At 33.6% G+C, this 22,621-nt stretch overlaps 1 protein-coding gene across 1 annotated transcript in view; it reads right to left on the bottom strand.

Moving 5' to 3' along the window:
- Positions 1-22,621, bottom strand: part of LOC126978944 (otoferlin-like) — a 49,082-nt gene that overhangs the window by 17,932 nt on the left and 8,529 nt on the right. Inside the window, exons 8-22 of the mRNA XM_050828072.1 lie at positions 21,649-21,790; positions 20,980-21,006; positions 19,471-19,640; positions 17,252-17,488; positions 16,353-16,496; positions 14,871-15,023; positions 14,020-14,202; positions 13,106-13,222; positions 11,974-12,105; positions 9,610-9,759; positions 6,061-6,176; positions 4,434-4,783; positions 3,384-3,649; positions 1,367-1,411; positions 73-287 (exon numbers count right to left, since the gene is read on the bottom strand). Of these exons, the coding sequence (XP_050684029.1) occupies positions 73-287; positions 1,367-1,411; positions 3,384-3,649; positions 4,434-4,783; positions 6,061-6,176; positions 9,610-9,759; positions 11,974-12,105; positions 13,106-13,222; positions 14,020-14,202; positions 14,871-15,023; positions 16,353-16,496; positions 17,252-17,488; positions 19,471-19,640; positions 20,980-21,006; positions 21,649-21,790 (2,447 nt within the window). The remainder of the gene's footprint in view (positions 1-72; positions 288-1,366; positions 1,412-3,383; positions 3,650-4,433; positions 4,784-6,060; positions 6,177-9,609; positions 9,760-11,973; positions 12,106-13,105; positions 13,223-14,019; positions 14,203-14,870; positions 15,024-16,352; positions 16,497-17,251; positions 17,489-19,470; positions 19,641-20,979; positions 21,007-21,648; positions 21,791-22,621) is intronic.

Below are 22,621 nucleotides of genomic sequence, written 5' to 3'. Positions count from 1 at the left end.
TAATTGATTTCACATTATTCTTATTAAAGTCATATTTACAGCATCACAATATCTTGAATGCCAAGATCTTACCCGTGATTTAAATCAGCTCCGCTAAAACTGACTGCAAACGTATTAGGTGGCGGTGGCCATTTGTAAATTGCTAGACCAAACTTCAGGAGGCCACAGAACAATTCTTTGTCGCTTTCTGGTTCACCGATTTTCTGGCTGCTGTACAGTTTTAAAGAGCTGCACCAATCTTTGAATTTTGAAAACTGTGGCTGGTTTTCTAATTCTGTTTCGTAAATCTGGAAAGGACGGTTAAGCAACATGAACATAGTATTAATATTCGATATTGTTTATGAACATAATTCAAAATAACCAATAATTAAATAAAAGAAATATTGTATTAAAAGTTTCAGTAATTATTGGACATCTTAAAGCACTAATGTCAAAACAGGTCTATATTTTATGCATAAAATAGAACCGTAACAATGTTAAAAAAAACATAAAGATTACTTGCTGTGTGTCTTACAAACAATACCGAACCAAAGAAGTAGTTTGTAGAATAATTAATGTGTGTATGTATATCCGGACAAAACACAAAACTGCTGAATTTGAATAGACTCATTTCAGATTTCGCATGAATGAACAAGAGGTCGGATGGGCTACTTAGATCATTTATATATATCATAAGGATTGTGACAGCTTTTAAAGCGTTGAAAAAAAAATTGAGATTGACTGTTAACTTACATTTTCAGCAATGCACGCACACAAACACAATGTGATACACAAATCGCGAGTGTAAGACGTAGCTTGTCACGCAAACTAAAGTAGCAAACTTGGTCTGTTTTCATCGGTTGTCTAGCAGTAAGGTGCTTTATCTAGTTTTATAAATTATTTTCGATGGGCTACATAATAATATTACGCTAGGTTGTAGGCATAGTTTTTTGCTGTTTTATATGCTTCCACGTGGACGACATCGTAGGCAACAAGTAGTATTTCATACGTCAAATTTGTAGAATTTGTAACTCATACAAATGAAATACGAACATCCACCCTCGCCTTCACCCGCGCAATTTGAAGTAACGTGGCAACCTCACTACTTAATTCGATTTATTGGCATTGAACTCTTTCTACAATAACAGTAATTTATCTCTCTTATCAATGTGAACTATTCGATAGTGAGACGACAGCTGTCTCAGATATTAGCCGGAACAGATAAATAAAAACCGAGTTTGACTAAAAATAAAACCTTAAGTACATAAAAATTACAATTTTATTTGTACGTACATAGATTGTTGTAATTACGACCAAAGCCTTCTTAATTCTAATCTAAATTTTTTTGCGCAATATTTTGACACATATAAAAATAATAATATATTACCGTTAATTTATCTGTACTATTTAAGTTATCGTCATCAAGGTAATCCTGCAAATAAGGAAAAATAGTAGTTACAACATTGTTCAATGCTTTGAATCAGAGATGTATGATTAGGTATTTATGCAACTGTTGTGTAATGAGGGGTATTAAAATACGAATGTGGGTTTATCTCGGCTTCGCCTCGTGTGATAATAGTATCACATGAGTGTTTTAATACCTAATTATCTACAGTTGCATACAAGACTTTATCTACACCCATAATATGAATCCTCTAAAATATTCTGACACAGTTAGCCTACTGCTAACATTAAAACAGCCAGTTTTAATAGTAACCTAATATCATCCATTACTGATTATATTATACAAATAAATTAAGTATTAATGAAAGAATTATTTATTTTAGTAGTAATTTACATTTTATATAATGCAATTATTAAAATTCACTTGAATATTATGTTCTTTTGCAGCGTTTAAAATATCCGACGGTGTGCTGTCAAAATTTGAATCGCTCGTTTTTTCAAGAAAAAATGACGGGGTTTCGAATAATCTCCTTTTTTTTTACGGCGCGCCACGTTCTGGTAGTGTGTAACGCGCGTAAACGAAAATGTTTCTTTTTTTGAAATTCATACAGATACCACGCATCGAGCAATAAGAATGTGGCTGTTTGTTGAAACTCTTTGCGCATGAAGTGCTCGAAAAAAAAACCAAGGAGTGTTGTTACGAAATTCAGTACAACATTACAACACTCGTTTGGATGATGTAATGGTTATTACGACATTGGGTGTTTTAATGTTGGTAATAAGCTAACTGTTTCAGGATCTTTAATAGAGGATTTAAAGCATGGATGTAGATAAACAATGTTACACAATTATTACTACTAGCTTTACGTAGTTTTGAAAGCGATGGATAGTCTTGGGTAAAAGTTTTGTTTATGGAAGAGAAGGACAAACGAGCGTACAGGTCACGAGCCTAATGAACAGTGATCACTGCACCGCCCATATGGTAAAATATTCTACTAAAACATGAGAAGAATCACAGGAGCGTTGCCGGCCTATTAATAAGATTACTAGTGGGAGGCTCCTTTGCACAGGATGGCGGCTAGATTATGGGTACCACAACGGCGGCTTCTTCTGCCGTGAAGCAGTAATGTGTAAACATTACTGTGTTTCGGTCTGAAGGGTGCAATTGTAGTGCCGCTCAGAATTTTTGAGTTTTTCAAGAATCCTGCACTGCATTGTAATGGGCAGGTCGTACCAATTACCATCAGCTCAACGTTCTGCTCGTCTCTTCCCTTATTTTCATAAAAAAAAAGATTCAAGCGCATTGTCTTAAAGGTACCCATGTCATATCGTCCCATAAACACCGCACAACGAAGTTACTTTACCGCACTAGATGATTCACGTAATGGCCTAGCGGTCCCTTTTAAATTTGTATGAATATGTGAGATCCATACTCGGTAGTCTGTGAATACAATTTCCTATACGTCATGTTAAATTATGTATGCACTATTGTTTAGCAGCTCAATGACGCAACCACGACATGTGTATAATATACATTGAATTAGGTAATTTTACTGAGAGGAGTTAATTTTATTAAAAAGTTTATTTAAACGAGGAGTTCTTGTTATTCTATACCTACATCGGCAATACTTTAGGGTTGGCAATAAATATAGGTGATAGTGCCCATAGGACAGGCGATTGGAAAAATAAGACTGGAATTAGCAATTTGGAGAAAATTAATTGACTTGTAAAAAAACAATTAAATAGCCTGTGACCTAATCTATATATATAAAAATGAATTGCTGTTCGTTAGTCTCGCTAAGACTCGAGAACGGCTGGACCGATTTGGCTAATTTTGGTCTTATATATTATGGCATATTTTACGAAGTAATTTTTGATGTTATGATATATTATTGACAAATTCATATAAAAACATTATTTTATTTAAATTATATACAGAACAAGGTCTGTCGGGTTAGCTAGTTTATAATATATATTTCATTAATAACTCAACGATTTACCTTTTGTGAATACAAATATCGACTCCACCAGTCATTTTGCTCATAAGCAGTGGTATTAGATGAATGTTGTATCATTTTGTTTTGATCATATAATAAAGGAAGTAACGTATATTCCTCTTCATCGGGTTCACCTTTGCAAAAAAGTGAACTCCATTTATTTCGTCGCCCCAAAGGCGATATATATTTCTTATTATCATCAGTTCTAACATCATTTTTGCTTAGCTTTTGTTTGTTTTTCGATGGTTTAATGTATAGAGCTGAAGTTGCTAAAATGTACGCAAATTAAATTTTATTACGACTTATAAAACACGCAATACATCGGGATATAAATCAATCAAGGACAAATTATAATTTTTAATGAAACTGTGAAACTCGTATTTACTAATATCACTGGCCTGTTTAAATACCACTGTCTGTTTGATCTGTTTGACTTCAAATTTTCACTCGCGAGCGTACAGAGAACTAATTTTGACGTATAATAAAAATGGCTGCGAGAGAAACGTACAATACCCTGAAGTATTTTTGCATTTCAAATTAATTTCGGTCGTTTTCCGTATTATTTTTACTTTAGGAATCAACGTAATAAAGTACGCATTTTTTTCTAAATACTTTTCCTGTTGATGTTTGTTTAGCTGCGGTTGTTATCACTAGTTTTAGTTCCGCAGACTCTCGCAACATATATCGAATCTCGATACACAGGCACAAATGCAACAACATATCAAACAGGCACAAAAGCACTTTCACAGCCGCCAGTCTAGTGGTATATAGTAAAGGTCTGTGAATAATATTCATTATCATGCTTTGATCATTTAAACATCTCAATAGACTATGACAGCTGTAAAAACGTCGAAAAAAATTGGGTTGAGCAATACACGCACTCTAACACAAAGTATACATATTGCGTGTGTAAGACGTAGATTGTCACGCACATTAAAATATTAAACCTGGATTTATCGGTTGTCTAACAGCAAAAAAATTTTTACAATTTATACGTCTAGATAGTCAGAATATAATATAAATTGTAAAGATTTTCATGTTTATAATTCTTACCTTGTATAAAGTCGGATAATGTAACAGAAACACAATGTAGAGATGCTTCCCTCTCCTGCTTCGGTAGCCATTTAACTAGATATTTGAATGGGTTCTTCACCACATTGGTTCCGACAAACAGTGATCTTCCAAAAGTGGTGCTATCATATAGTTGGACATTTAGAACTGGGCAATAAGCATTGCTCAGAGGTGCGTCGAACATCTGCGAAGTCCAACCATTTGGGAAGTTCGAATTGCCTCCCTTATCATTTATTATATCAGACTTTAGAGTTGTGCCTTCAACATCCAAAATAACGCACGGCTTTCTTGTAAAATTCACTTCTCGCAATCCCCACCAGTAAACTTCAATTCTATAAAAAATACCAGCATAAGTCTGTATTTACCTACTCTAATATGTTTAGGGCTTCGGGTTCGAATCCCAATCTGAATGATAAAAGTCTCATTGTTTCTTAGACGTGAATTTTTGTTTATTACGTTTTTTTACCGACTTCAAAAAGGAGGACGTCCTCAATTCGATTGTTTTTTATATTTTGTGTAGTAGTGAATAGGCTGACTGATTTATGATCTGAATTACGTGATTCTTCTTTAGTTCGATGCGGAATAGTTAATGTTTGGTCTCATAAAAATTTTACATAATTTGGCCCAGTATTTTTCACTCACATTTTTGTTTACGTAGACCATTTCATTTTAGTTTATGTACGGCCTTTTTAGGAGTTTATATTTAGGTTTATTATATTATATTATTAACCCGTGTGTAAACCCGATAAGTGGTCCTTACCTTTCGTTTACACCAAAGTATTATACATATATTTTACAATAGTAGTTTTTTGTAATGTTTTCAGAATACAAAAAAAAATATAAAACTTGTTGGATGAAATCGTTTGTGAACTAATAGTTTTCTATATATTTATGATCTCATGTTTTATACTTCTTGTAATTGTTTTTAATTTAATTCTAAAATCTACAGGAATCAATTTTGAGACAATAAATGCCTTGCCTTAACTTGTTATGCATACTACTCGGTTAAGTCGATATAGTAATTAGTATTTTGTTGGGCGATGTGTATACTTGTTCAAAATTATCCCAGAAAATGTATAAAAACAAAATATGTGTTGTCGAATTTCAGAGGAATTGTTATACGTGTTATCTGGTTAAACCACATAACATGACTTTCTTTGATACCAAAGAATTGGAATGGAGCATCCGTCTTCACGCTCTATACATAATACCTACATTTAGTTGTAATATTATTACCTACTTATAAAAAAAAAAGAAGCCCGCTGGGTTTCTTCCACTCAGATCTGAGGCATAAATTTTCAAATGAATGATATTTTCTGATGTTTAATAAGTGATATAAAAATTCTATTTTAAATAAAAATATTTTAATTTGTATTTTATAGTACGATAAACGAATTATTAGTTTTGAAAATTACTGACGCGGTCTGTATACCGAACTTGTGCAGTTCTGTGTTCTTTACTTGCATATTAACCGGTTGTTAGTATAAAAATAAATTTTAAGGCAGTCTGGTGTCAGCGTGAGCAATAGTTTTGTTCAATCCTTGATGACTTATATAAAATTATTAGAATACAAACCTATATATCCTACTTTATATATATACTTACTTACTTATAAGTTGTCGAATTGGGCACCAAACTACGAGGTAAAGGTTCGAAGGTGCCCGTGAAATCTGTATTGTCCTTCGAATCACCTACTTCAGAATTATCTTCAGTGGGACTATTTGGCTGTAAAAATTTACGAAACTGAGTAACTTCACATCAAGAGATGTCTAGTGAAAAACGCGTAGACTACATCGTCCTTAGGATGTTGATAACAACAGGTCTCCATGGTACGTGAGTAAAATCATAGATGACGCTGTATACGTAAAGAACTACCTTAAAATAAAGATAAGTTGTAGATATCTAACTCAAATATATTGGGTAATGTTAATGATTAAATATATTAATTTATAGCTAATTTGTCAGCGTGGACTTAAATCTATGTCGGCATGTTAAAATAACATAAAAGTTCGAAGGTGCCCAAGAATTCTATAGTGTCGTTCGAATCACTTACTTCAGAATTAATTTCAGTGGTACTTATTTGGCTGTAACAATTTACCAAACTCAGAAATAACATTATATTTAGGGACATCTAGTGAAAAATGCTTAGACTTCGTCTTACGATGTCCTTACGATGTTGATATCTACAGGTCTCCATGGTATGTAAATAAATCATAGATGGCGCTGTATTAGTAAAGTACTCTATTCAAATGAGTTGTATAGACTAAGATATTGGTTAATTTTTAATGGCTAAATATATTATTACTTTACTAGCCGTGCTAGCTACTTTGATTGTTTGGTGTTTTTTATTGGGCATGTGGTAGGTATATTAGATTGGAAAATCGTCCTTACGATGTTGATATCTACAGGTCTCCATGGTATGTAAATAAATCATAGATGGCGCTGTATTAGTAAAGTACTCTATTCAAATGAGTTGTATAGACTAAGATATTGGTTAATTTTTAATGGCTAAATATATTAATTATTACTTTACTAGCCGTGCTAGCTACTTTGATTGTTTGGTGTTTTTTATTGGGCATGTGGTAGGTATATTAGATTGGAAAAAATTGTAATTTACAATAACACTTTTATGCATTTAAAAATAGAATGAATCGAATTTCTAGGGTCCTTTTTTGTTGCTGCGTACTATAAGCCCAAGGAAATCTGTACTCTATATTTAAAATAATACCTATGGGTCAATATCATCCTAGATTTATACTAACATTAACCCATGTCGCTAATTTCTTATAAGTTTTATGCAAATAGGTTTCTGAAGTTTGATTTTGCGATCTGGTTCCGTATTTAATCACTTTAACCTTAGATCATCTATACGTCTAGATAGACTATGACAGCTGTGGAAATGTCGAAAAAAAATTAATTTAGAAGTAACCTCAATTTTGAGCAATTCACGCGAGTGCAAGACGTAACTTGTCACGCACACTAAACTAATATTCCTGGCCTGCTTTTAACAGCAAGAGACTATCCAGATGTATAAATTATCTAATACTGTTTAATGTAACCATCTTCACTTTTAATTCCAAATGATAAAAAAATTTAAAAGCGAACATTCCATTTTTGAAATCTAGAATGACCTAGCTGTCATATGATAAAGTTTCAGTCTGACAAGAAATGACTTGAGTAGTAGAAGTATTGTACGCAGTACGCCAACGTAGCCATTTCATATTTAAATCAAATATGGATTTAATTTTTGATATATTTTTGTGTCATGAGAATTATTATTTATATTTCAATGAATATTCCATCAAACCTAATTGATCAAATTCATAAATAGGTTTATTACTCGTGGAATTAAAATACACTGGCGTATCTAGAACGAACTGACAGCTCGATTATCCGTGACCAATTTTGATTTGCCAATGTGTGCTTTAGCTAGAGTTAGGCCCGGTATTTAAATAAAACAATTTTAAAGGGTTAAAACGCGTGTAATTTAACTGTTTTTACATTACATTTTTGCGTAACAGTTACATTTTTTTATTTTAGCTAACCCTTCGTTTCAAACCCTTTCCAGATCTCGTTTTCAGGACTGCAGATGAAATGAGTTAGCTAAATGTGTTATACTCGCCTTAATCAAAGAAAATACTATTAAGCCCGGTATCCACCAAAGCGGAGAGAAGAGGAGAGATGTACTTTGATAACCATTCAGATTTCGTTATTTCCACATCTCCTCTCCGCATAGCTTCCGTGGAAATGGTTCAAGCGGAGAGGACAGGAGATTTCTCATTTGTCTATAGCATTTTGTGCCAATAACAAGAAGTAACAATAGATTCGCGAAGTCTGTGGTATAAAATATTTAAGAAATTGTTGAATTATAATGTGTGTAGATACTATTCTATGTTAGATAGCACCAGGAAGGGTAACATGTGTAAAGTAACCTTGACACTTGACACTACTTGTATGAATGAAAACATCCTATTTTGATAACTTTTTCAGAAACATTATAAACGATAAATAAATTAATAATAAAGTAAAATTTTACAGCGATGCATGAGCGTCGTAGAGGCAAATGTTGAAATCAATAAATTTGCTGTTAAAACATTGCAAGGCGTGAAAATGTATGTAGATGTTTTCGTTAGTTTTTATCACTTTACACTAATATTTCCGATGAAATATATATATAATAATATATAAGACAAGTTACTACGATGAGATTATATTATTTTTAACTATTTTGGCTATTAACAATATGATCCGAGTCTTAAGTCTGAGATCTATAGAGCGTAATTAGGCTCTGCTCAGACTTTTTTAATATTTCCTTTGAGAATAATCATATTTTCTTCTGTATTAGCAGAAACTAATCGAACACCTTTTGATTTTGGCTGAGGGGGAAAGAGAATTAGTTTCAGGATTTAATATTGAGTATAGAAGAGGAAGATCAGCTTTAATTTTTTTAGCTGAGTATTCTAGAATTTTATTTATATGAATAATATTTGTTTTATTATATTTAGGAGGGTTAAGTTTGAAATTAATATTTTATTTAAAATTGATTTTTATTTCTTTTTTATTTATTTGAGTTCGTAATCGTAGTACGTCAAACTTAACCAGTGGCAGGCTCCTTTGCACAGGTGGCCGGCTAGATTATGGGTACCATAACGGCGCCTATATCTGCCGTGAAGCAGTAATGTGTAAGCATTACTGTTTCGGTCCGGAAGGTGGAGAAGCTAGTGAAATTACTGGGCAAATAAGTCTTTACATCTTATGTTTCAAGTTGAGGAGCGCAATTATAGTGCCGCTCATAATTATTAGGTTAATCAAGAATCCTGAGCGGCACTGCATTGTAATGGGCAGGGTCTCGTCCGTTATTATCATAAAAAAAAAAAACAAAAAAAGCTAAGTAAAGTCAGAGCGAAATCTAAGTTCGCTCCATAGACGCCAGGCTAAGAGTTAAACTGGAACGTCACATATTACTGTCTATATTCCGGAACTTTATCCTTCAAATTGTAAAGAGACAGTACAAATTCACTGTCCAGTGCTAGAAATAAGAATGGTGAAAGTACTGCGATGGACGAATACTGCACTGTGACTTTACATTTAGTTCTCTGATACAAAGTATTAGACACAAAAAAAAAATAACTACTCAACTACTAAATAAAATAATTACCTGTATCATTTGACAGGACATTAAAATCTGTCCTGTGCACTCAACTCCTTTGTATAAATTATGCCATTGCAGCATAGGAGCAAATTCGTAACCTTGCCTATTTTCGATAACACACTTAGCATCGAGTCGACCAAGCAATTCCAGTTTACCCTTAAATCAAAAATTATCAAACTTTTTACCGTCCCCTTGAAAATCAAATTTTTATTCAGCGCCCCTAATTTTTAATACACTCATAGTACAAGGTATTGTAAGAATTTCTACTTATATACCACCACATTGGGCAGAAATATTAACTAATTAAGGCGTCTCTGCACACATTCGTTTTAAATTCGTATCCGTCATTGTTCAAAGAGGCCGTCATGCAAGCACGTACGTTCAGATCGTACTTTTTTTATAGATCCGTAAAATCACAGATGAGTGCACAAACACCCTTATTCTAATTCTTAAATTTTAATTATAAAGTATCTAAATGACATTACAAATCAACTATCGCTCCCTTACACACCTATGCCCCCTATTGTTTTCTGGGCCCCTTAACCCCCTCCATGTCTCTAATGTCCACAAGGGGGCGTTGTCGCCCACTTTAAAAAAGACTGCCTGAAGTCGTTATCGAATTTGTATATAGTCTTTACAGGTTAGGACATTTTAGTAATTTTTATAAGACCATGCCAATCTCACTGTTAAATTTCTTACAAAATCAATCCGCGTTGCATAATGTAACAATATAAATCATTTATAATATTTGTCACGAAATAACTTTTCTCCATTCAATTTAAGCGTTTTCGGCCTTAGTAGCAGGCTTTGCGGGTAATGGTAAGGTAACTAAATCGTAAAAAACTTTAAGAAATTGGTGCTAAAATACAATAATATTTTTGGTTGACATTAAATACTTTTTATAATTTCGAGAATAGACAATTATTTTAATTGATTACTTTATAGCATTATTGCTTATTCTGCACAAGCGATAATGCATAGAAAAAAATTGCAGTAATACTAAAATTAAAAACCTCATAGAAATTATACCGAGCAAAAGTGGACGTAGGTATTATAAGAGTCGCTAGGGAAAAAATCCTTGAATTGGAGACATCTAACGAATAGGAGAAAACCCTTCAAACTACCACACCGGTGGACGAACGACATCTGATGACACAGGTCGAAATTGGACAACACACGCTCATGATTTCCGGTTATGGAAGAAGAGGAAATAGGCTTAATATGCCAAGAGGCTTAATCCTACATTTATATAGGATTACCATAAGGCCCTCATAATGATAAAATTAATTAATTTCGAGTTAAAAGGGAGAAGAAATAATGATTATAAAAAGATATTTAAAACGACTGGCGGGGAATCACTGATTTCTTCGACTTATAGAGGGTTAGGATGGTATATTTTGACTCGTGGAGGATTTGGGGCATATAAAGGAATGTAACGACACCATTTTTATGAGTTTGGAGGTTTTCACTATTTATATGAATATAATGCATATTAGAAGAAATATTACAAATTAAAGAATAATTGTGATTTGATTTCGTACAATTCAAGAGGAAAGAATAAACTGTACGTGCTGTTTAATAAGTTAGTTAGAGTAAAGGACTCCTTCATAGGTCTTGATATTCAATTTAACAATAAAATAGCAGACAGTACCTATCACTGAGCACAAATTTAAGAAATACATTAAAGCTTCATTGACAAAGAAGGCTTACTATAGTGTAGTAGATTATATATTTGTTCTTGTCTGGTTCTGCGCAAGCCACTTAAAATTATATAGTACTAGCTGACTCGACAGACGTTGTTCTGTATATAATAAATAAAATAATGTTTTTATATGAATTTGTCAATAATATATCATAACATCAAAAACTACTTCGTAAAATATGCACCCTGCTGTCGTAATGAAATTGTTTCACGGCAACTGTCAAACCGTGCGTCAATAAATTCTCTCATACAAATTATGTATGGACACATCAAAAATTTGTTGTTTTTATTTAATTTAGCAGCATTTTCCTATTTATTCACCTTTTAAACCTTCCCTGGACTTCCAGAAATAATTCAACACCAAAATAAGCCAAATCGGTCCAGCCGTTCTCGAGTTTTAGCGAGACTAACGAACAGCAATTCATTTTTATATATATAGATTATTTTACATAGGCTATGTTGGTATATAATTTAAAAGATGGACTGGATTCCTCCCCAAGCCCCTTTACGAACTGAATAGATTCATGATTACCAAGTGTTGTTAAATATGTTATGCTATTGTCACTCCATATGGTAAATAAATATATTTCTATCTCTTTCGACTTATCCAGGTTTAACGTAAAGGATTCTTATGTAACCAATTAAGTTTTTATTAAATATTACGTTACCGTTGGATCGCAATGATAGAGTTCGACAGTAGCTATTGGTGGATGCTGTATTAATCTCTCCGGTGTCATATGGACTATTTTTTTTAATTTTAACACCTGGTTAAAAACTGGAACTGAAGTATTTGATTGAACCTAGAACACAATTTTATTTCCACAACAGCAACAAACAAAGCATTAGAATACTAATTATACATATTTTCATTCATTTGTGTTATTCGCTTATTTTTCTTGTATAATCTATATTTTGAAAATTGACAATTGTGCAAGTCTTACGGCCGTTTTCAATAACGTATCTCTAGTTACGGATACATTGCTGTCGCCGCTTAGTGACAAGATCTTATCTATCCATAGTTATGTCCAATATAGTTATAGTTCAAGGCTTTACGTCGATAGGCTATTGAAATGTAAGTAACCGTAAAAGAATAGATTTGTCTTACCTCTAGTATGTTAAACTAAGGATAGATAGGTTATTGAAAACGGCCGTAAAGATAATTTATACGTCTAGATAGACTGTGAAAGCTGTGAACACGTCGAAAAAAATTGCGGTGAATCGTTAGCCTTTATTTTCAGAAAAGCACGCTTATAAAACAAAGTGATTTACGGTATCGAGAGTGTAAGACGTAGTTTGTCATGCACACCAAATTAATAAACCTGGCCTGTTGTCATGCATTGCTTAACAGCAGGAGGCTCTATCTAGGGATTAGACGCATAAATTATGTAAGGTAAAAGTATTTTGAGACAAAGATAGGGGCAACGGGATCTTACAAATGAGGTTACGTTCATTAAAATCGATTCTGCTACTATTTACAGATAAATTCATCTTAGTATTTTCTCTGATTAACGCGAGTGTTACACATTTAAATAAAACATTTTATAGAATTAAAACGCGTGTAATTGTAATGGTTTTATATTAGATTTTTGCGTAAAAGTTACATTTTTATTTTTGTCAATCGGACGTTTCAAGACCTTTCCAGATCTCGTTTTCAGGGGGACCCGGGGACTGCAGATGAAATGACGCAAAAATCTAATGTAAAAACAGTTACAGTTACACGCGTTTTAATCCTTTAAAAGTGTTTTATTTAAATTGTTCTTTATAAATAATATTATCTCTAACAAATGAGTTATAAATTACCTGTGACTCAAGAGTTCCGTTTATTATGTAAACCCTTACAAATACATTCAGAGTCTTTTCACTGATTGAGCTCCTGGTTATTTTAGCTTTGTACAAAAATGCTCGAAAGAGTACAATCTGGAAACAAATTTCGATTGCTTATTGATAAAACCAAATATAAGTGTATTATGCTAGATTAGAGAATCTAGAAAACTCAGAAGTGATTATTTTTATACAATAATAATTTACTCACAGTTATGTCACAACTAAACAGTGTAGTAATCTTTTGCGGTGTTCTTTGTCATCAACTATGGTACCAATCTCTTCAGTGTTTAATATAATATTCGATTTCTCTGGCCTCAATCCGAAGACGCTTGTCCTACCGCCACGAAGAAGGTGGTAATCATTTCATTCGGAAGACGTCCACTGCTGGACAAAGGCCTCCACCAAAGATCGCTATCACGATCTACCCTGCACTGCTCTTATTCAACATATTCCGGCGATCTTGACGATGTCGGTCCATCTTGTGGGGAGCCTACCAACACTACGTCTTCCGGTATGTAGCTGTCATTCGAGGACCATACTCCCCAACGGCTATCTGTCCGTTGAGCTATGTGCCCTGCCCACTGCCACTTCAATTTCGCAATCATTTGAGTATTTGAGTTATGTCGGTGACTTTAATTCTCCTACGGATCAAAGATATATATTAGATCGAAGAATGTGATAAATTAACAACTAAATACTGCTGACTCTCTCTTGAAATCGCTGACTGTTAGCACTGGTGTCGAGTACAAGGCCTATCAATGATTATATACTCGTTGAATAACGTTACTTACGATCGTATACCAATACTTTGTCGCTTTTAGTTGCTACCTAACCGTTCATTGCCGTCGATAGGACAAGTGCTCAAAAATAATCATTATTAGAATACTCACCACTGAACTACACCGCACACTTATATCATTTTCTTTGATCTTCAGGTTGTAGCCTTCGGGAAGGAACTGCTCAAAAGCTGACCTGTCACGATGTAGGCCAAACCAAATCATCATTTCTACCCTTCCCGCCACACAATCACAACTTGTTGTATTTGAATTACCGTGTATTGGGCATTTAAGGGGCTGAAATAAAACCGAACGTCGTATATTATTACGCTTTTCGCGCATCACACTTTGTGCAACTTCTCTTCTCTGCATGATTGCACGATGATGGTACCTTCTCTCCTCAACCTTCACTAACAGTCATCTTCTAGATTTTAACAGTCAGACACTCTGAGCGATAGATTAAATACACACATCTAAATACTATTATTAGTCAGTAGTATTACTACTCGCAAAGCTGTTAATGGAAGGACATAAGGAAAAAGAATTAACGCCAAGAGAACTCTTCGGGTCTTATAAAAAACAAAACAACTTTTCTATTAAACATGTCATGTCTTTCATAGGAAAAAGAGACGAGAAGACGCTATGGTAAGTGTGTATCTCTTATCATAGTTTGTGTGTTAAGTGATATATACTTACTATAGTGTAAGCGTTACTTGCCCATCACAATTAATTATCACTCAGGAGTCTTGAAGCCAAAATTCAGACGGCATCATAATTGCGCTGGTCACTTTTAGACATAAAATGTTAAGTCTCATTCATTAGCATAGTAATTTTAGTAGTATGGTGCCTTTCAAACCTTAACACAATATCTTAATATACTGTTATATATCAAGCACCTTCATGTTATAATGTATATGCGATTTACCACGCACCTTCATACAATGTATATGAGATTTACCACGCACCTTCATATAATGTGTGTGAATTTTACCACACATTTTTCCACTTTGTTCGAGTATAGCAGAGTATAGTATGTCATCAGTTAAAATTTTGCAATACGCAACTCGGGATCCCTCATTCAACAACCAAATGACAAGGTCCGGCCATCCGTGTAACTTCTAAAATGTGATCTAAGATATAAAAATCCAAAAGCTCTATTAATATCTACCTACACATATATCACGAGGTGTATGCAAGCAGCTACTGATAATTTCAGATAGTTCCTGCAGCTTACTGCAGTTATTTTGTGGATACATGTATGTCATATTATATCAGGTGGCCCATAGCCTCCTTTGTTCTCCTATTCTATAGAAATAAGCAACCTTTTATCTCAGCGGGTACTCCACAGGGTGTGCCGCTTGCGCCTCTCTCTCCCCAAGAGAAGGTCACCTTCGATGAAGGTTGGCTTTGGGCAAGTGGATGGCACTTGCCCAAAGCCAACCTTCATCGAACCTCAGGTGGTGTTTAGTGAGTAGGCACCTAGGTTTTACGTGAGTCCCACAAAACCAACGCAGACTTAGGCTGCGTTGGTATGCATGAGCATTCACCACCTCCCTCCCGTCGTTATCCCGGAGAGTACCCCTCCCCAATCCCTTTGGGCGCAAAAAAAGCAACCTTTTAACAACTAGGACAACAAATTTCTTTACTCCTGTCAATCTTAATCAACTCTGAAAACATTGTTCTGGTTAACACAGTGACACACATTTAAATCCATTATTAAATTGAGAATGTTTCTAAAAATATAAGTGTATCTCATTTTTATTATTTATAAATTCTCACTATATCTTTGTCCCTCATTTTACAAAATATTCCGCTAACTGCCTGAATGCATACTTGGCAAAGATGTATCGAACAACTATCAATTTCGTGCTCACCTTCTTTTCAATTGTAAAAATACGATTGAATTATTCGAATGCAACTTCAGTCAATATGAAAATGGTCGCATAGTGATTTAAATCTCCTAAGTGTACTTGCTCAAAAATAATAATTATTACGAGTAATGTGGTCTTTTTAAAAACCTTTTTAGTTAATGCGTATATTACTTTAAACATTCTTAATAATATTATGATGTTTAAATAAAACATTTTTAAAGGATTAAAACGCGTGTAATTGTTATCAGCAAATACCACCTCCGAGGCAATAAATGGCGCTAAACTTCATAATGACAACTATAACAAATACTATCTTTGACTCATTTCATCTGCAGTCTCTCTGAAAATGAGATCCGGAAAGGTCTTAAAAGATCGGGTTAGCTAAAACTGAAACAAAAATCTTATGTAAAAACACAGTTACAATTACACGCGTTATAAACCTTTAATTGTTTTTATTTAAATGTGTAACACTCGCGTTAATCAAAGAAATACTAATATAATGATGATCAGTAAAGTAATTAGAGATAGAAATTAACAAATAAAACGTTATAAATAATAATAACGTACACTAAAAACAATATTGTTTATATTTTTCGTAATACGCCGCATGTTATTCAACATAACTTTTACTGACTTCCTTGAATTTATTATCTCATCATGCCCACATTTTTGCATTGAATTATTTTCCCATTTTCTAGGTAGTTGATCGTAAATTTTACGCTGAAATCAAATAATCACAATTTTTTAAGTGGGTTATAAAATAAGAGTAATTTACGTATTGATTAAAACTATAAAAGCCGCAGTAGAACTACTGTAAAATATTAGTTTCAATAGCTTATTATTTTAGTGTGAGAATCTTTAGTCGTATAGCATTATATCCTGTATCGAACAAGTTCTCCGTCTCAAATATAAGACATATATTATTTGTGCTAAATAATCTGAATGTATTCTCGTGCCGTACAATATATTTTATGTCAATAATATATACCAGTGGGAGGCTCCTTTGCAAAGGATGCCCGTTAGATTATGGGTAGATACCACAACGGCGCCTATTTCTACCATGAAGCTATGTGTAAACATTACTGTATTTCGGTCTGAAGGGCGCCGTACCTAGTGAAATTACTGGGCTAATGAGACTTAATATCTTACGTCTCAAGGTGACGAGCGCAATTGTGGTGCCGTTCAGATTTTTTCGATTTTTCAAAAACCCTGGGTGGCACTGCATTGGGCAGGGTGTATCAATTACCATTAGCTGAACGTCGAAAAAAAACAATAATATCTCAATACTTTGATACATTAGTTATAAAACTATGTGTTAATATGTTCCAAAGTTCCAAAGAGATGCGGAATACATTTTTAAACTGAGATTTCAACAGAGAATCCTTTGCTCTTTTATTGCTATGCAAAAAGTTTTATTGTACATACTACTCTTAGTTACGTTAAATAGACAAATCTCAATACATGTTTGTACTTACAATTTCATCCCTTTGTAAGTTAATTTGCTTTCTGTCCAATTCTGTGCAATATTTTTGCTGTGCATTATCATTATCACGTTTGAAATAAGCTGTTTCGGCATTTTCAACAACGTCTAAATAATACTCAATGCTTGAAGCTGCTGTTTTGTAAGCAACTTTTATCTTCTCAATTAGATCGCGGGGTGTTTTGTACTCATAGCTTTTCAATTGTCGTTCGACTTTACACAAGGTGTTATCCTTAAATCAATTTGTCATTTGTTAATCATTTCAACCAGCTCAAAATGGTCACCATTACCTTCAAAAAACAATAGTATTCATCTCCCATAACCACATTGACCTATTTTAAACAACGTTGTCGAAAAATATCCGGGTGGCGTTGTACATTCATTCAAATTAACACCTTATTTCATTGCAGTAATGTTCAAAGTCTTATGTATAAAACTCTGCCTAATAGACGCGTAGGCAGAGTTTTGTATCAGACAATTTTTGCGTGTGATTGTGAGGCTAGTTGTTTATTGCACGTCAATGATTCGTCAATAGGAATTTACGATAAGGTTTTTCAGCTCTTAAGCGCTGTAACAGGCAATATGGTTTAAATCACATGTAAAAAAAATCAAACTATATGCAATTTGCACAACATCAGTTATTATTTCTGCCGCGAAGCACTTTGGCTCTAAGGGCGTAATAGATAGTGAAATGGGCTACTGATATTATATACTAGCTGTTACACGCGACTTTGTCCGCTTGGAACAGTTACTATGGGCAGATTTTTAAATTTTTTTGGTATACTTTGCAAATAATACACACACATAAGCTGCTGTTTCCACTGCTGGCAGTGCTCTTCTACTATACAGCGAATATCCCTTGTAATGACAGTCTCTTTAATAGTATTTCCCTGCGTACTTTAATCTCCTATTTCAACCCCATGTAGGCCAAAGTTTTGAAAATGATCTCGATCAAATACTTATAAATTAAAGATAAAGATGACCTTTATTTCTAGATATTAGTGATGTAGTATCATGTTTCTTTTTTATTTCCTCTATTTTTTAACAATAATCTACAATATATCTAGCGTGTCCACTGACATATGCCTCCTCTAAGACCTTCCAGTGCTGTCTCTCCCGCGTTTAATTAGGTATTATAATATAAATACTTATAAATTACTTCATATCAAATGCCTAAATACAAAGTTTTATGGTGTCGTCTCGATAATGACGAACTTCCATACAAACTTCCATGCCTTAGTGGCCTATGTCCTTTTCCAAGTTCTAGTCTATTTCTGTACTAAATTTCCTCAAAATCGGTTCAGTAGTTTAGGCGTGAAAGCGTAATAAACAAACTTACATTCGCATTTATAATATTAGTAGGAATTTAAATAAAAATTAACACATTTACTTTTAGCCAAGTGGTCCATATAGATATGAAATTTACTTGAAAGTTAATTACTTCATATTATGATAAATTGTATGTTTTTATATTAAAACTAGCTGACCCAGCAAACGTTGCATTGCCGATATTAAAATCGCGATACAAAATAACTGTTGATCGTAGATGGGTGAAAATTTGAAGTTGTATGTATTTTTTAATGCTGACTCATAATCAAACAAATTTAAAAAAAATGTCAAAAAAATTAAAAAAAAATCGTGTGGACCACCCTTAACGTTTAGGGGGATGAAAAATAGATGTTGTCCGATTCTCAGACCTACCCAATATGCACTCAAAATTTCATGAGAATCGGTCAAGCCGTTTCGGAGGAGTTCGGTCCGGCACACTGTGACACGAGAATTTTATATATTAGATAAATAGAAGTTCTGTTATCTATACACATAAATAAAATTGGAATGTCTGTTTGTAATATTAAAATACTCGTTTTTACTACATGTATATGAATATATATACCGCACATACACCAAAATAACATTTTTTACAATTTTTGTTTGTCTGTGTGTCCGTTTGTTCCGGCTAATCTCTGTAATGGCTAGACCGATTTTGACAGGACTTTTAGTGGTAGGTAGCTGGTGTAATAAGGAGTAACTTAGGCTACATTTATTTTAGAAAAATTCTTTTATTATAGAAAAATAAAGTAATTTTGCTATGTCCAAGAAACGGTCTAACTCTAAAAATAATTTATATGGCAAAACAACGTTTGCCGGGTCAGCTAGTATTAAATATATTTGCATATACGTATACAATATAGTGTTATTATTGTAAGTTGTTACCATATTGTCCACTATTCTCTGTAACATATTATTTCGGTAGGTTCTAAATCTGAAATCGGGCAGGCAGCTCACAAATTGAAGAACAGGAAACACGCCTCCAAAGTCTAAGTATCCATAGGGTTCCGCTTTGACAACGTTCAAACATCCGGAATAGTGGTATTTCCGAGATCCTGTTAAGGCAGAGATGAAACACATGTAAGTCGTCATTATCAATTAAAAGAATCTGTCAGTGATTTAAGTGTTTTTTTTTAATTTTCGATTAGTTTTAATGCAGAAATTAAAAAAACCTCTTTCCAAAGATGTATGGGCGCATGTGCCAATTGCATATCAATAATCCTGACAGGCAAGTGATTCCAGCCGCCGAATTTCACCTTCGCACGACACGCCACTAGTTAGGATATCATCCCCACCATCTAGATGTGTGGCGGTCATCCACAGTGCGGTTTTCAAGGAGCTTTCTTCCACGTAATACAAAGCTGTGGAATGAGCTTCCTTGTGCGGTATTTCCGGGACGATACGACATGGGTACCTTCAAAAAACGCGCGTACACCTTCCTTAGAGGCCGGCAACGCTCTTGTGATTCCTCTGGTGTTGCAAGAGAATGTGGGCGGCAGTGATCACTTAACACCAGGTGACCCGTACGCTCGTTTGTCCACCTATTCCATAAAAAAAAGTAACTTACTTCCACGTACAACCAGACTATGCAATGAACTTTAATCAAGGTAGCTGTGTCGTATGGAATAATATACGTCTTATAACTACCAAGGTCGTTGCAACTTGGGAGCCTTGAAAAAAGTATATGTACCCACTTAAAGGGCCAGTAGCACTCCTACGACTAATTTAGTGAAGCAAAAGTTTTTTTTTATGGAAGAGGAGGACAAACGAGTGTACGGGTTAAGTGATCACCACCGCCAACATTCTTTAGCAACACTAGAGGCGTCTAGGAACGTTGCCAGCCTTTAAGGAAAGTGTACGCGAATTTTTTGATGGTACCCATGTCTCATCGTCCCGGAAACACAGCACAAACGAGCTCATCCAACAGTTTTGTTTCAAGAAACATTTCTCTACGTACGTTGTATTGTATTATTGAATAATACAATCACTTAGATAAAAGTATTTTTAAATAGTAAAAGCTAATTTCCAATTGTAATCCAAAAGCAAAAATTTCGGGTGTATAATTGAGATTAAATTTATATAAATAAATTTAAATATAAAAAAAGCGTCATATATAGATATCGTTATCGTTTTAATCACACAGACATTGCATGAATCATAAATCTACAAAGTTTGATTGCTAAACTGCAATTTAGTTTATAATGAAACCCTATGCCTATTTGAACGATGGAGCTGTTTCCGGTAGACTTCGATATAATTTATTCCATATTATGCAAAAATTGATGGAATGAGGGCTTGAAAATAAGAAAACTATTAGTATTTAAATAGTATTAATCATTGACGCATTTCATACCATCTTATTATACTTATAATGGTAATACAAAATTTACTTACTAGTGATGTTCATAAGTGCGATGAATTCTGAAACAAACATATCAAATAAAATTAAAAATATTTTTATTTCATAGGTAAAAATCATATTACACGTGAAATATGTCATTTTTTTTCGGAAGGCAGTTTTAATCAGAGAATAATGAGGAAGAAACTATAAGATTGTTCTTTTCAAAACAGATTAGGTTTAACAATTTCTTATTTTAATGCAATTTACAAATAATTTCAATTACAAAATGTGCAAAGTGACGCAACAAAAATACTCAAACGTCAAAAACAGAAAGGCTTACACGAGTAAGTAAAAAAAAAAGGAAATTAATAATTATAAACACAAGAGTTATTGAGTACAGTAGATGCATCAATCCACACACACCGTTAATAAATAAAGGCATTATGCGAGAATTTTATTATATAAAATATATAATAACTTTAACTTTAAGATAATTAAATAAAGGAAATAAAACTAAATGGGAATAAAAAACATGAAGAAAACCTCCCAGTAAGAAGATCATCCAACCACCACAAGTAGCGCCCGTTCACGAGCATGACGCATGGACCAGCCATCGCCTCCCTTGACCATATTTTAGGGAAGGGAACGACCCGCCCCACGTCCCCTCCACAATATTATTCAATGGCTGAAGAACTCTTTAAATAGAAATCATTAGCTCGTACCTTCATCAGCATTGTTTGTAGTTAGAGTATCACCGAAGGTCAGTGCGACTCCACAGGATTTTCCAGTTACATTCCGATCTAACATAGATGCTTCTAAGATTTGACTATAAACACAATAATTCTCTAGTTGCCAAACCTGTTCCTGCAAGTATGCTATTTATAAATCAGTCATCACCATAGCTAAGTGTGATTACTCTACTCTCCAACTTAACTATAAAATTCTCTTGTCGCGGTGTTTGTTACCAAAATCCTCCGAAACAGCTGCACAGATTTGTATGAAATTTTGTTTGCATACCTTGTAGGTCTGAGAATCGGCCAATATCTATTGTTCATACTCCTAAATGATAAGGGTGACAATTTTTATTTTTATTTTTATGACAATTTTTATTTTATTATGATTCAGCCCTTCTACGATCTACAACTATTTTTGTATCGCGATTTTTATATTAATCTGTTCCATCCATAAAACCGCTATAGGATTGCAAGATGGCAAACGAATACAATTATTGTAGTACGATATATTTGGTAGGTAGGTCTGAGAATCGTTTGCATCTGTTTTTTGTACCCCAAAATTTTTAATTATTGATTTTTTTAAATTACTTTGTGTTGCAATACAACGTTTGCTGGTTCAGCTAGTATATTATATTTTATTTATTTATTTATTTATTAAATAACGCCAACAAGGAATACACTAATATAAACACAGTATAATACAAAAACAACAACATTCACATGGTAAGTGATGCCTCAATTATAGGCGAAAATGACATGCTATTCAATTAAATTAAGCCACAAAATAAAATAAGAACTACAATATATTATATATCTACGAATACAATCTTAATATAAATTTACACAAAATATTATCGAAAAATAACGATTGAGGTCATCCCTCCCTTGAAAGAACCGTTTTAATATATTTTTTAAATTTATGTAATTTATGATCAAATATGTCGACTTCATCGTGATGACT

Source organism: Leptidea sinapis, chromosome Z (assembly GCF_905404315.1).
Source record: "Leptidea sinapis chromosome Z, ilLepSina1.1, whole genome shotgun sequence".
Lineage (NCBI taxonomy): Eukaryota > Metazoa > Arthropoda > Insecta > Lepidoptera > Pieridae > Leptidea > Leptidea sinapis.
The sequence above is the reverse complement of the archived record's forward strand: the minus strand, read 5'-3'. Positions and strand labels throughout refer to the sequence as shown.